Genomic DNA, 16,199 nt, shown 5'->3' with positions numbered 1-16,199 from the left:
CATGAAGTGACTTATCTTTGTATGTAAGGCAGACTATGAATCCTAACTGTTATTATCTTAGCTGCAGGGCCGACTGACTATTTAGTCATTTACAACACAACTATAGCAATTGAGTTCCTTGCCTTTTTGATAAAAGCAAGCAATAAATAAAATGTTATTCCACTCAAAATGTCGTAGCAAAATTTGCAGTTAATATACTAATTGTTTATTTAGTTTCAAATGTACATATTCAAACAATGAACAAAATATATTTTTAACATTTTTGTTTGTTATAAAAAGGCTATTTGCTTCTAATAGAGGACAAGGATTATAAATAAACGAAATGTAAGGGAATTAGGTAAAAAACAGAAATTAGGATTTGTTGGTTTAAGCACAGGCTATAAAGAGCTATGACACAGTGGTTCACTATTACAGGATTATACTGCATATACTACACAGTAGGCAGTACATATAACTATGCTAAATGTCCATTCAAGATTAAATGGCTAGCACTGTGCTTCTTAAGGACTTCAAGAAATGATTATCGTTTTAATACTTTTTGGCACAAATGCCTTTAAGTTGAATAAAAAGAAAAGCACATACTAGCAATATTAGAGTAAAAATCTTTTAAATAGAGCCACATACAGTGTAATAAAATAAGTAACAGTCAATTTGAATATTTGTAGCAAACTAAATGAGCAAAAATGGACAAAAGAAAAAAAATCTAGTTGACAATTACAGCAACTTTACAATGACTTCTGCAAATTACAGCAGCAGCAGCAGCAGTAACAAATCATAGATTATTATTGACATTACTTTAGATTTTTCACTTAAAAGTTGTACTGCCATAGCTATATCATTATATGATGTGTCACAGTCAGGGCCGGATTAACCATAGGGCTAACTGGGCTACAGTCCAGGGGCCTATGGCATCCAGGGGGCCCTTGAAAGTGCTCAGCAGCAGTATTGATCGGTCGGGGGCCCCCAGCCCGATCAGTGCTGCTGAGCACTTTCACTGCGGTCCTTCCCCGGCGCGCTGTATTCTCCTTACTGAGGAGATCTCGTGAGTCTCACTCTCACAAGATCTCCTCAGTAAAGAGTGTACAGCGCAACGGGGAAGGAGGAGAAGGAGGTAAGTGCCGGGTGCGGGGGGCGGCTCGGATCACGGGGGGGGTATCCTCACGGGGGAATGGAGGCCCCCTTAGCCCAGGGGCCTCCATTCCCTTAATCCGGCCCTGGTCACAGCAGAACAATTATCACTATAAGTACAGTTTTAAATTGACTGCTGTTATTATTAATGATTAATGTATAGGTATTAACTAAATCAAGACTAAAAAATATATCGACACTGAATTTGCTTGTATCATTACCATCCTATGGTGATATGATCATACAAAAGTCTGGGCTCTTAGACATCTAGCAACTTGTTCTATTGTTTCTTTCCTTGACACTTTGGTGTGACTACTATTTTGGGACATCATTTACATATGTGTTTCATTTGGTATGACAGATTGACATATATGGTGTTCTCTTATTAAATAGAGAAATGCGTTATTATGTTAATACAGCACCAACACAAGCACCAACCCTTATAAACATAGCATTTCTCATCTCGTTAAACAGCATTCCCACACATGTATTTCAATGTGGTTCACAACACACAAAACAAAACAACAGCAGAAGGAGAGTTTAACATAAAAAAATAAGATTATTGGCAAAACACAGTATACTAAAATGTGATGTCCAATAATTACGTACAACTTTGGAATTGCACCCACAAACACCTGGAGAAATGCAATATCCAGTTTCAGATGGCAACTTTGAATTCCTTGACAACTTTGTTGTCTGGCTCACTTATTTCCTATCCTTTGACCTGCCTATACTTATTCTAGGTGATTTTAACATCATCATTGATAAGCCTGCTGTCTCTGTTGCCACTTAACATGTTTTACTTCCTCCTTTGGTCTTTTCCATTGGAACTTATCTCCCACTGTGATGTACATTCCATTGACCTTGCCTTCTCCCGCTACTGCTCCATTTGTAATTTCTCCAACTTAGCCTTCCCTCTCTCCAGGCACAACCTTATTTCCTTCAGCCTCACTTTACCTCATGCCTTCACCCCTGCAACCAAATCCACAAGTACACAGCGACACCTAAGTACTCTACCAAATCCACTTATCATTTTCACTAAAACAATTACTTTGTCCTTTGACTGCACTGTCCTGCCAGAATCAGGCTACTTCTCACTTCAGCCGTTGACAATGCAGTTTTCAATGATCCAACTCCCAACCATACCTAACAGAACCGCTACTTGCAAAAGTGCTCCAGCACTACACAGCGCCACTGTGTTCCAATCCTGATTTTCTACACTATAAATTCATCCATTCATCTTACATCACTGTCCTTTCAACTGAAAAACAAACATGCTTCAAATCTTTAATATCAACCCAGTCTTCAAATCCACATCACCACTTTGCCACATTCAACTTAATTTTCTGCCTACCTGCACATCCTCCCTCTTCCTCCCTCACAGACAATGATTTTGCCAACTGTTTCAAAGACAAAAATGGCACCATTCAACAGGATATTTCCTCATGCCAAATTCCACACAATCCACCAACTCCATCCACTTTTTTCGACAACCTCAATCCTCATAAATGCATTATCACCTGTAACTAAAATCTCTGCACTCATCTAATTATTTCATCATACAACCTGTCCCTTTGAGACTATTCCCTCCCAACTTCTTTACTCCCTCTTCTCCACTGCATTATTGACCTCTAGCTGACCTCTTTAACCTGTCTCTTTCCACTGGCACATTTCCATCCTCCTTTAAACATGTGCTCATCTCACCAATTCTAAATACACCATCTCTCAATGCAGTCCCTCTCTCCAACTACTGCCCTTTTTCTCTCCTTCCCCTTGCCTATTTTTGACTCTTTGCAATCCGGCTTCTGTTCCCAACATTCCACTGAAGCTTCTCTCATAAAAGTGGTCAATGATCTACTAACAACAAAGTTTAAAGATAATTTATCCATACTCACCCTGGACCACTCTGCTGCTTTTCACACTGTTGATCACTCTCATATCCTACACACACTTCACTCTTTTGGCCTTCATGAAACTGTTCATTCCTCGGTCACTTCCTAATTATCAAACCCATCCATTGCTGTTTCAACCTCTGGCATATCCTCCCCTTGATTTCTGCATTTTGAGTCCCACAAGGCTTTGTTCTTGGTTTTATACTTTCTCACTGTACACCTCTTCTCTTGGGGAATTAATTTGCTTTTTCAGCCTTTAGTACCACCTCTACGCTGAAGATTCCCAAATCAGTCTCTCTTCCTCTCACCTGTCCCCTTCTGTACTATCTTGCATAACCAATTATCTCTCTGTTATCTCCACAAGGATGTCCCCATGCTACCTAAAGCTCAAATTGATCAAAACACAATTTCTCATTTTTCTTTCTCCAGAATCACAGCTTCCCCTCAAATCTCCTTCAGCAGTTTCCTCAGTCTCCAAAGCTTTATTCCACACATCCCTTTTCTCTCTCAGTCCCATCTACTCCACCTTAGAAACACAGAAATAATACGCTTTTTTCTTATCCAACATGCCACCACAACTTTTCTAAATTCTCTTATCACCTTCTGTCTTGATTACTGCAACTTTCTGCTATTTGATATTCCTTTCACCCATCTTTAATAACTGCAGTCCATCCTAAATACTGCTGAAAGACTGATCTTCCTCTCTCACCACTCCACATCTGTCTTCATAAATCTGAATTCTCATATCAAAATACTCTACCTCTTTCCCTCTTAGATCTATCTCTGACCTGTGCCTCAGTTAGTCTTTGGTAACCACCTCTCACTCCCATCTACAAGACCCCATGCTCCTTCCCACTTATTGAATTCTCTACCAGGCCCAATCAAGCATTTCCACAGCCTTCAGATCTTTAGACAAATTGTGAAAACCACTATCTTTATTAAACCCTACCTTAGCCCCACTGATATTCTATTATTATTATTATTATTATTAATATTATTATTATTATGATGATGATGATAATGATGATGATGATATTATTACTATTTTTATACTATCTTTTATTTAAGAGGTGCTACAAATGGTCTGCAGAGCTGTACATGCATAATGGGATAACATTACAGGGTAACAGTAGATGGCATACAGGACAGTACATAAAACAAATTGCAATAAGTACAAAAAGTACAAAGTGCAATAAGTACAGAAATTGCAAACTCAGTAGAGAACAGGTGCACAGGCAAAGAGGTAAAAGTGAAATTCCAGTGCACATATCACGGTTACAAACAGAAGTACAGCTAGGAGTCACGAATATGATGAAAACACTCTGTGTTTATTTGCAGACAAGTATAAATAACAGGTAGTCAGGAGTAGTGGTAATTACCAGGTGCAGGCTGATGCAGGAAATAATATAAATGTCCAGAAACAAGCAGGTACACAGCTAATGCAGGGAAGCAGGGGTATGAACAGATTCCAGGCAGCATGAACCAGAGGAGCAAGGCAGGAGGAAGAACACAGGATATGACATCAGAATAGGACAACAATAACCAGCCATGTGTGCTGGGAGTGACAGGTATATAAAGGGAAAACCACACCCAGGTGCATGGGATAATTGGTGAACATGAAGGTTAACCCCTAATGCACACAATAAGGCACAATAGCAGCACCTCTGGTGAATGGAGGTACTGCCAATACAAATATAATAATAATAAGGACAAAAAGGCAGGAGCTGCCATGCAAAGCAGCATGTAATGCATAAGCTGTAGGCAGATCGTGACAGTACCCCCTCCCTTAAGGGCGGATTCCAAACGCCCGATTACCAAAAATGTCTAAATTCGTCTGAGTCATAGTCCACAATAGGGGGCCCGGCAGTAAAGTCCTCGTCCATGGGCGGAAAGGCAAAGGAGACCATGCCAGATGGAAGCTCAAGCACTGCAGAACCTCCTTTCTTTTTACGTCCTCCCCTTTTACGGGACTTCCTCGGGATTGAGACCTGAGCCAACTGGGAGGAGCACAATGGTATCTCTTGGCCAGGAGAGATAGGTGGTATTGCTGACAATGCAGAGGCCCCGCAAGATGGCATAGCGGGAGGAGTTACAAACTTGTTGATTACTGCCTAAGAAAAGGATTGTAAGTCCGATAAGATGGGATGATCCGTTTCAATAAATGGGTTTGCCCATTCCAAAGCTTCCCCTCTAAAATACGAAATTAGGAACAGTACCTGTCTCTTAGGGTTGTTAACAAGCTCAGGTATGGAGGGAATATAAGAAGCAGCAAATCTCAGAAGGGCACCAAGTTGGGAAATGTGTTCCTCAAAGAAAGGCAACAGCTCAAGTTTGGCACTCTCAGCAACGGATGGTTCGGACTTGGCAGCAGGCTTGACAGGAGACCCGGACTGGGCAGCAGGCTTGGCAGCATGCGCGGACTGGGCGGAAGGCTTGGCAGCAGGCCCGGACTGGGCGGAAGGCTTGGCAGCAGGCCCGGACTGGGCGGAAGGCTTGGCAGCAGGCCCGGACTGGGCGGAAGGCTTGGCAGCAGGCCCGGACTAGGCGGAAGGCTTGGCAGCAGGCCCGGACTGGGCGGAAGGCTTGGCAGCAGGCCCGGACTGGGCGGAAGGCTTGGCAGCAGGCCCGGACTGGACGGCAGACTTGGGAGCAGGCCCGGACTGGGCGGCAGACTTGGGAGCAGGCCCGGACTGGGCGGCAGATTTGGGAGCAGGCCCGGACTGGGCGGCAGACTTGGGAGCAGGCCCGGACTGGGCGGCAGGCCTGGCAGGGACAGCACTTTGAGAAGCCTGAGGGCAGACAGCACTTTGAGAAGCCTGAGGGCAGACAGCACTTTGAGAAGCCTGAGGGCAGACAGCACTTTGAGAAGCCTGAGGGCAGACATCACCAAGTGGGAACTCGGGCTGAACCGCATGGACTGGCAACTCGGGCTGAACCGCATGGACTGGCAACTCGGGCTGGACCGCATGGACTGGCAACTCGGGCTGGACCGCATGGACTGGCAACTCGGGCTGGACCGCATGGACTGGCAACTCGGGCTGGACCGCATGGAATGGCAACTCGGGCTGGACCGCATTGGGACTGGCAACTCGGGCTGGACCGCATGGACTGGCAACTCGGGCTTGACCGCATGGACTGGCATCTCTGGAGTGGCCTGGAGGGACAGGACCCCCTCTGGAGCGGACTGTAAGGGCAGCGCCCCTTCTGGAGTGGACTGTAAGGGCAACGCCCCCTCTGGAGCAGTCTGGAAGGGCAGCGCCCCCTCTGGAGCAGTCTGGAAGGGCAGCGCCCCCTCTGGAGCAGACTGGAAGGGCAGCGCCCCCTCTGGAGCAGACTGGAAGGGCAGCGCCCCCTCTGGAGCAGACTGGAAGGGCAGCGTCCCCTCTGGAGCAGACTGGAAGGGCATCGCCCCCTCTGGAGCAGACTGGAAGGGCAACGCCCCCTCTGGAGCAGACTGGAGCTCAGGAACAGAGACAGCGGCTGAAGACTCTGAACCGGAGACAGAGGCTGAAAACTCGGAACCGGAGACAAAGGCTGAAGACTCGGAACCAGAGACAAAGGCTGGAGACTCGAAACCGGCCACAGTGGCAGGAGACTCAGGACCGGACACAGTGGCAGGAGACTCAGGACCGGACACAGTGGCAGGAGACTCAGGACCGGACACAGTGGCAGGAGGCTCCAAGCTGGAGGCAGATTATGTGACCTCAGAGCTGGAGGCAGATGATGTGACCTCAGAGCTGGAGGCAGATGATGTGACCTCAGAGCTGGAGGCAGATGATGTGACCTCAGAGCTGGAGGCAGATGATGTGACCTCAGAGCTGGAGGCAGATGATGTGACCTCAGAGCTGGAGGCAGATGAGGTGACCTCAGAGCTGGAGGCAGATGAGGTGACCTCAGAGCTGGAGGCAGATGAGGTGACCTCAGAGCTGGAGGCAGATGTGGTGACCTCAGAGCTGGAGGCAGATGAGGTGACCTCAGAGCTGGAGGCAGATGAGGTGACCTCAGAGCTGGAGGCAGATGATGTGACCTCAGAGCTAGAGACAGAGGCTGGCACCTCGGCACAGGAGACAGAGGCTGGCACCTCAGCACAGGAGACAGAGGCTGGCACCTCGGCACAGGAGACAGAGGCTGGCACCTCGGCACAGGAGACAGAGGCTGGCACCTCGGCACAGGAGACAGAGGCTGGCACCTCGGCACAGGCGGCTGGAGCTGGCAGATTGGGTCTCTTCCCAGAGAACAGAAATGGTGGAGCATAAATAATTTTGGAATGCGGAGAGGAAATAACAGGAGATGGTTCAGTAAGCTGACGTGGTCTACGGACAGGACAGTCCTGCAAGAAATGTGCATTGCTGGCACAGTAGAGACACAACTTAAATGTTATCCTGCGCCGCCGTTCCTCTTCGGTCAGATGGGGGCGTGGACCACCTGTGTACTGGGAATTTGTTACCCCATAGTTCATAGAAAACAGCAAATTTGTAGAAGTATTTTTAAGAGGTGCTGTTTGCACAGGTTCATCAGCAGAGAAGGTGGATTTAGACAGATCAGCAGCTTCTGAATTAGGAGAGACAGAATCTGACAGTCTCCTGAGCGGGTCCAAAAGCAAAATGGAAAATTTAGCCAGCTGGGAACGTAGCAATATAATGTCCATCTGTAAAGTTTGTAGCAGTGGCAATTCCAAGACTGGTGAAACAGACATGTTGCAAACACAAATGAAAACTATTTTGCAGAAAAAGGGTCCCAGAAATAAAACAAGACTTTCACCTGACTCCAAAGCTGTTTTGTGGGCTGGTTATACTGTCACGGTTACAAACAGAAGTACAGCTAGGAGTCACGAATATGATGAAAACACTCTGTGTTTATTTGCAGACAAGTATAAATAACAGGTAGTCAGGAGTAGTGGTAATTACCAGGTGCAGGCTGATGCAGGAAATAATATAAATGTCCAGAAACAAGCAGGTACACAGCTAATGCAGGGAAGCAGGGGTATGAACAGATTCCAGGCAGCATGAACCAGAGGAGCAAGGCAGGAGGAAGAACACAGGATATGACATCAGAATAGGACAACAATAACCAGCCATGTGTGCTGGGAGTGACAGGTATATAAAGGGAAAACCACACCCAGGTGCATGGGATAATTGGTGAACATGAAGGTTAACCCCTAATGCACACAATAAGGCACAATAGCAGCACCTCTGGTGAATGGAGGTACTGCCAATACAAATATAATAATAATAAGGACAAAAAGGCAGGAGCTGCCATGCAAAGCAGCATGTAATGCATAAGCTGTAGGCAGATCGTGACAGCACAGATAAAAAGGGAAGGGAAGGAGGAATGTAGGGAGGGAATAAAGGGGGCTGAGCCAATTCCCTATAGTGTGGCCATGACTAACAAGATGAGATGGAGATGCAAAGGCAAGGGAGAAGGGGAGAGACAGTGGCAGGAGTCAAGTGACAAAGAGGAGAAAAGAGGCTAGGGAGTTGAGCGCAAAGGAAACAGGAGGAAGAGGACATGAGGATAGACGGCTCTGCTCAAGGGAGATTACAATCTAAAGGTGAGGGGGAGACTCCCAGGAGACACAGGGTGGGAAGATAGGATATGGGAACAGAACTCTAAGGGGAGCGATGAACAAGATCTAGTTGGAGGGGAGGAAGGATGAAGGGGCATTATAGTATGATTAGCGTAGAAGGATGTGAAGAAGGTTATAGGAGTGCAGGTTTAGATGGAGAAAGGGTAGGCCAACCTGAACAGATGGATTTTGAGGGAATGTTTGAAGTTTGACAGGTTAGGGGAAAGCCTGATAGAATGGGGTAGATAATTCCAGAGAAGAGGGGGCAGCACAGGAGAAATCTTGACTGTGGGAGTGAGAGGTGGAAACTAGATGGGAGGTAAGGCGGCGATCATTGGAAGACCGTAGAGTTTGGGAAGGAGTATGAGTGGAGATGAGGTTGGAGAGATAACTAGCAATGGAGTTAGAGAGGGCTTTAAAAGTAAGAGTAAGAAGTTTGAAGAGGATTCTGAAACGGAGGGGGAGTTAGTGTAGATCTTGACAGAATGGGGAGGCAGATGAAGATTGGAGGGAGAGGTAGATAATTCAGGCTGTAGCTGCATCTTACCCTAATGCACCCTAACTGTCCCAATCTATACTCTGAACCATTTTTTATCATCTAGTTTAAACTGTGCCCTCTCCGACTTAGAATTTAAGCTCTCTAATGAGCAGGGCCCTTCCTACCTATTGTTTTCATGTCTGCTTTTATTTTGTCTACCTTGCATGTTTCTGTTTTATATATGTCCATTTTTCCCTACCCAGTATTGAATCTTTCCCTGTGACTAGCTTTCATTATTTTCATCTTGGAGCTAGGTATCATACATAGAAGGGGTCAGAAATACAAATAGAGTGGGCCCATTTCCAGTGAGCTATTAGCTGAGAATCTGAAGCTCCCTAGTGCAATAGGTGTTGGGTTAATGTGGCACAAAGGAAGTAGATGTAGCGAGTGATACAAATCTTTTATCTGATGTAGATTATAGGGAAACAACAATATAATAATAAGAAAACAGCATATAAAAAAAGAATAAAACCACTTTAAAAATACCATTCATTTGAATATCTGAAATTCTATGCATCTCAGTACAATGGTCCCACAGTACTTTACTTACACACATTCAGAAATTAACAGTAATCTTTTAAAATAAAGCTCTTCTGTTCAGCAGAAGAAAATTCTGGGTAATGTACAGGCCTGTGATGTGCAATGTAAAACCAAACGTATAAAGCATTGATTCAAAGCTGTCATATATTATATTAATCAAAAGTATGGTAACCTAAAATGAGTGACTTATTTATATATTTTTACTGGTTCACTTGGGAGTGTAGCTTAAAGATCTATTGACTCCTTTCATTGTTTCAATAAGGCTAACACTATCATTTTCATACAGCTCAGTTTATGTTAAAATATTGCCTAAATATATTAGATTTATTTAATTATTTTTTCTCTCGGCTGTGATTATATATGTTTTATTGCAATTGAATGCTTATGCAATACTTTTTATAATTACATATCATTTTGTTTTCCATAGTTAAGCCCACAGTTATCGACGTGGACATTTATGTTAACAGCATTGGACCAGTGTCTTCAATAAATATGGTAAGATATTCTTTTTTCATATTGCATAATCATTAATGTATGTTAGTATGTGATCTGATTCTAGATGGTAAGAGAACTGTTCTGTAAGACAAGATATATTATTGCCTTTAAAAGTTTTGCAGCAGTGTGGTATTTCTGAATTCTAAAATGTTCATTGCTGTCCCATCAGTTTAAATATGTCTTTACTTTGTTAAAAACCTGAGTTAAAATGTACTGTATGGTCATTTGATTCTTTTGTTACCAGTTGGATTAAATGCACATTAGCAAGGTTAGTCGTAAAGCCTGGACCTCTATTGCTGGCTAGTTGTCAATGGGCAAAGCATGATTTGGGTCCCTGAGGGTGTCCACAATATATATGAGTAGTCATGAATATTCAAAGGGCCTGAGTCATTAAGAAGTGTAAGGCAAAAACAGGAGTAAATTTGCTCCTGGACAAACCATGTTACAATGCAAGGGGTGCAAATTAGTTTATTTTGCATGTAAGGAAAACATTAGTTACTTTTTCATGTAGCACACAAATACTTAATAGCTTTATTTTTACACTGAAATTTAAAGTTGATCTAGGACATGCCCTACTACCCCAACTATAAATCCGTCCCCACATTTTAAATTTACCTCCCCCTCCAATGCAACATAGTTTTGCCAAGGTGCAAAGTTACTCCTTTTTTTTGCTTTGCTCTCCTTAGTGACTCAGGCCCGATGAGTTTAAAATGTGAGTGGGTATAGGAAAAAAGCAATAAAAAAAAATGAATGGGTGGAAACAGCAATGATATTGAAATAGGTATTATGGCTATGAGTGTGTTGTCCTTCAGATATATGCTTACATGACTTTTTCTAGATTTATTGCTGCTAGATATATAAGCACTGGTGAACTGAGGAGCAGCATAATATATTGCTGGGGTGCTGGCCAGGGATTAAAATAAATAAACCTCATGTCTTTTTGACAGCAATATAAAATGCTCCGACATCCGTGGGGGTGGTAATCCTAGATCATGGACCCTACCTGTCCACCTGGATGTGGTGAGGACAGAATAATCTATTGTCCTCCATTCTAATGCTTGGGCCACCCAGCACCAGAAGAGAGCTGGTAAGGTCCCCAGCAGGTATTTTGGTAGAGCCTCAGCTTAATTTGGATACTATTGCACTTATAAATCTGCTACTTCTCTCACTAACTCTAGTATTAATAGGAAACCCCCCACAAAATCATGAAGGGATTCTTGTATTGTTCTTGTTCCCCACACCATACTCAGCCCCACGTCACTACAGGTGGGGTCAGAAATAAGCTACCCACTGGTCCTATAAGACATTAGGCTGTTCTATTAAAGCACCATAACAGGGGCAGCATATTTAATTTTTTTGGGGTGTTTGTTTTATTTTAGATCTCGGTAGCAGTCCTATGAAAAAAGTGTACCTCACTATCACATGATGAATGCTGAGTTTTATTTAGTAAAAATGATCTGCAATATGCCTATCTCTCGTCTGTGCAGATTAATAACTGTATTTTGGGCAAAACAGAGTGGGAAGCTGGCTCTGTAATAAAATGCAATATCTGTGTCAGTGTATGACACAACATGTGTGCTTATTCCCATGCCACAGTGTTGCTCCATTGAATCAAAGCTTAGTTTGAGGATACCATAGTGTAGAACTTAGGTTAAGGTGCATAAAACATCACAATTTCCCCAAATAGACAAAATATCATAATTTTGACCAAAAAAAATATGCATTCTTGATTGTTGTGATTTTGCTCAGATGTATTTAGTGTCAAATTAGCAAGTATATTCTTATGTTTGTGGTTTTACATAAAAAAATAATCTGTAGCAGCTATATAAATTAACGGTAAGATAAGTATCTGCTTAGTATTTCAGAGTTGAAATTGCTAGTTTCAACATCTTCATTAAGTATTGACCCCATTGGCTAATAATAGTCAATGGGGTAGTGAGAGACTACAGAACAGTACAATAAAAAGACAGCCCATGCTAACCTTGCTTTATCTCTGAGGGAGATAATCAGTTGACATTTTACAGAACAACATTTTAATTACAAATTCAATTAATAATGAGCTGCTAAGCTTTCTTTTCTTTTTTTTCTTGCAGGCAGTAAACTCGTTACTCTTGTCACAACTTAGGTTTGAGAACACATAGCAAAACTAAATTTCTTTACAAAAAGCAGTGACTTGTTTAGCTTGCTAATTTGCTGTGGCATTAAATCACACATCAGATATTCTCTAATATTATTTTGTTTTGTTTATTAATAAATAAAAGTTCAGAAAGTTTATGACAAATGAAAAAAAAGTAAGTCAATATTGTTCTGCTGTCTCAAGCAACATTGTTGTAACTAATTCCATTATTTTTACCCACTCTCTTTGACCCCTACCAGTTTCTCTGCCTTTCCTCTTATCGGCATTGTATCCAACACATAGACATATTTGTTAATTTGTCCTATTGTCAGCAGCATGCAGAAAAAAATTAAAGGGAAGAGTTGGAAGAGGGGAAAAGACACACAGTGGGATCTGAGGTTACACACAAAGCAGAGGATAGAATAGAAATGTATAACAATACAATATGTCCTTCAAACGTATACTGTTCTTAAGCTTACTAACCTCAAAGTCCCAACAAAGTAACAAAAGGGAATATAGTAATTATACTCTCCTTTTACACCTGTAAAGTGTAATGTGAGATGTTAAAAATCTTCTAATGTTAGACAGAAAACAGCTTGAAAATTAATGGAATAATAAGAAAACTTAAGTTAAAATAGGTATAAATACTTGTAAATAATGTATGTGATTATTTATGTTGTTGTGGATAATAATGTGAGTTTTGATGTTATGCCTTCATTACAATGACTGACCTGAAATGGTTGGTCACCACTATAAAAATGTTGTGTAGGACTCTGACTTTTAAAGCTCCTCACCCGCAACAGAGATCATCTTCATCCTAGAACGGCACGCAACACTGCAGTCTACCAGTTACAGTACAATAATATCAAACTGGCCCAGGTACATAAAATACATATACATACCTTTTACTTTCATTTTTGCCAAATTCTACTGCATCATAGATAAATCAATGTTCATCAAGACAGCAGCAAGACTGAGTAAACTCTTAAAGGCATATGTTACACCATTGCGTCATTTGATAAACTTATTTTGGGGAATAAATTATGCATTAATGCCATTTATTGGCGATATGGTGGCACAGTGGTTAGTATTACTATCTCATAGCACTGGGATCATGAGATGAACCAGCGAATTTATTTTAATTTTAGTATACTCAAAACAATCAAATGTGATGCATGTAATAAAGACAAACTTGATGTCACCTTACTTTCATGATTTGACTGTCAGTAGGCATGACTTTGAAGTAACAAATTTACTTTATCTAAATATATGATTTTTAGTGTTCTGTTATGATACTTCAGATTTAGTTACAGCTTTGTATATGCTAGTCTTAATATTGTTTATGCAATTAAACTGTACTGGTTTCAGCCAGACTTAAAAGGAGCATTCTGTTGAAAAAGAAACTGTTCTTAAATCATAGGACACTTTGTATCATGTTAAACAGCATATGCTATATTCAAATATATTAATTGCTGGTATGTTTGAAGTGGTTACCATGGTAGAAGCACTTTGGGCTTTGGCTCCATCTGTGCCGGATATCAGACAGGCGATATTGACTGCGTGGATCCATAGCCTGGTATTGGAATATGTAGTCACCCCCCTAGGCTGCATGCACTATATTTTACTTAAGCTGCAGGCTAGATCAAATTTCATATGTTTACATCCCCATAGGGTGCATAACATCTTGCCAGCACTGACAGTGAGTGCTTATAATCTTTTAAAAGTGGGACCATAGGAAGAAAATAAATGACAAATATAGCAAGTTAAAGCATAATGTCCAAACAAAATGTTATCACCACTGAAGGTTTGCTATAACTTTTCAGTAGCTCATAGCCATCAACATAGAACATTTGCATGGTCCCCTATACATACACCTTACTATATACTTATTAAACTTGTTTGTTTGTATCTGTATGCCTTTAAGATGTCAGTGTAATCATTAATCGCATTTATGTTGTCTTTCTAAGTGGCAGATTGATATATGGGTGATAGAAGTTTTGATTAAACACTCTACATGATACTAATTGATCTCCAATACAGAGTATCTATGTGAGATAAAAGACCTTGCTTGAGATTTAAACTGCAGAATCTCCCTATAACCTTGAACATGTCACTGTGCTTCAGATGCCAAATAAGACTGTGAGCTCTTCACAACAGGTATTCACAACAGCTTGTTGTTCTGGCAGGTCTATCTAAAAATCAATACACATCCTGCAATATCTTCAGCAAACAATGACAATTGTTACTTGCTACATTGGACTCAAGAACAATGAGACACTTTGGTAGTATTCCAACATTCACTCTCATCCATTTTTAGACAAGCATCCTAAGAGGTTTCATTGTAAGACATACTTTTGATAGGAAAAGGCACAGATTTGCTTTAAAATATTGTTCATCATTATCACAATAAAAATTATCTTTGTTTTTCTTGTGCACTATGCTGACTGAACAAAGGAGATTTCTGTTCTTTAATAATTTATTCAATGTATATTTGAATAGATAGTTGGGGGATTTTTGCAAACACTTTTGCTAAGCTAAATATAACTACATATAACACATGAGATAAAAAGAACCTTTGTATGTGGAATTTTAATTGTTTCTGGGCCATCAAACAAACACTCGGAAATCTGCAGATAAGCAGGTACTTGAAAATGCAACATTCTCTACTCACAGCTCAACATTGGTAATTGTTCCAGTGACATGGGCCCAACGTTGCATGCACTATCCAATCCATAGCAGGCTATACTTATTTGTTTATTTTTAATGTAAATTCCAAATAGGAACTTAAGCAAATTATTAACAGGGATATTGATTGGCCGATCACAGTTTTGTTTATTTTCAGCCAGCTGGATATCGCATTGGATGTGTTTTTAGATTGTTAGCATAAGTGTTGAGAAAGAAAAAAATGATGTTATTAAGCAGCTTAGAGGTAGTAGGCGAGGGTCACAAGTTATAACAGGGACTGCTGGAAGCCATGAAGTGACAGATCCAACAGTATCCCCAGAAAAAAAGTTGTATGTCAAGTCTAAACATTTGGTCCTTAATCTCAAAAGAGAGTAATGTCCAAATTAAGATAATCTTGATCCCCACTATTCATACTCTCTCCGTCATAAGTTCTAAAACTAGTATATCATAGAAGGTTACTGAAATTGTTAGGCCTTGCTTCCTAAAACAGATTCTTGCATCTAAAATTCCAGTGGTTTCTCCCCATGTTAAAATAATCCATAACACGCTACCATTCATTTATGTCAATGCTCCAACCTAATTATTTTCCAAAGAACCCACCTGATTTCTCAGACATCACCCTGGTCAGGGAGGAAGGGGATAATTTCAATTTCATCAATTAATACATTTTATCAATAAAAAAGAACATCTGGTTATTACTTGTTTGTTTAGCCATCTTTCATTAAGTTAAATTGGTTTTGGTCAAAAAATGAAATATATAATCATGGAATGTGCAGATTCATTGTGTCTGTACAAGATTTACCTAAAATGGGGTGACAGTTCTTGCTGTATCCACCTAAATATTGGTCTCTGGCTCTAGAAATGTCACCTTTTGATATTTTATTTTAACATTTTAATTGCACAAATTTTAATACTTTGTGTTTATATATGAGAAAATTATGCTAGAAGAATCTGAATAATTGTGTTATGAACCACCATAGAAATATTTTAAAGTAATTCAATCAGTTATTGAGGACTATATAACATGGTTGAGTACTTATAATCTAAATGTTTGCCCCTGGTAAAGAGAAATATCGTTCCTGAAAAGTGCTGATTTAAAGGACAGGTACACAAGCCCAGTTGTATTTTTCCAGTAGGAAAATATCACAGCCACTCCTTCCAAACAGTGGCAAGCACTCTAATCCCTGGTGGAGCTTCTAAAGAGGTCTAGAGAAAGCTGGTAAGAGGTAAGAGGTCTAT

General features: G+C 41.2%; 1 protein-coding gene across 3 annotated transcripts in view; it reads left to right on the top strand.

Annotated features, from left to right (window-relative positions):
• Window positions 1–16,199, top strand: part of GABRG3 (gamma-aminobutyric acid type A receptor subunit gamma3) — a 515,770-nt gene that overhangs the window by 66,798 nt on the left and 432,773 nt on the right. For all 3 annotated transcript variants that reach the window (XM_075200111.1, XM_075200109.1, XM_075200110.1), the window contains exon 3: window positions 10,092–10,159. In XM_075200111.1, coding sequence (XP_075056212.1) covers window positions 10,092–10,159 — 68 coding nt within the window. The remainder of the gene's footprint in view (window positions 1–10,091; window positions 10,160–16,199) is intronic.

The sequence above is a fragment of the Mixophyes fleayi genome, chromosome 2, assembly GCF_038048845.1.
Source record: "Mixophyes fleayi isolate aMixFle1 chromosome 2, aMixFle1.hap1, whole genome shotgun sequence".
Taxonomy (NCBI): domain Eukaryota; kingdom Metazoa; phylum Chordata; class Amphibia; order Anura; family Limnodynastidae; genus Mixophyes; species Mixophyes fleayi.
The sequence above is the reverse complement of the archived record's forward strand: the minus strand, read 5'-3'. Positions and strand labels throughout refer to the sequence as shown.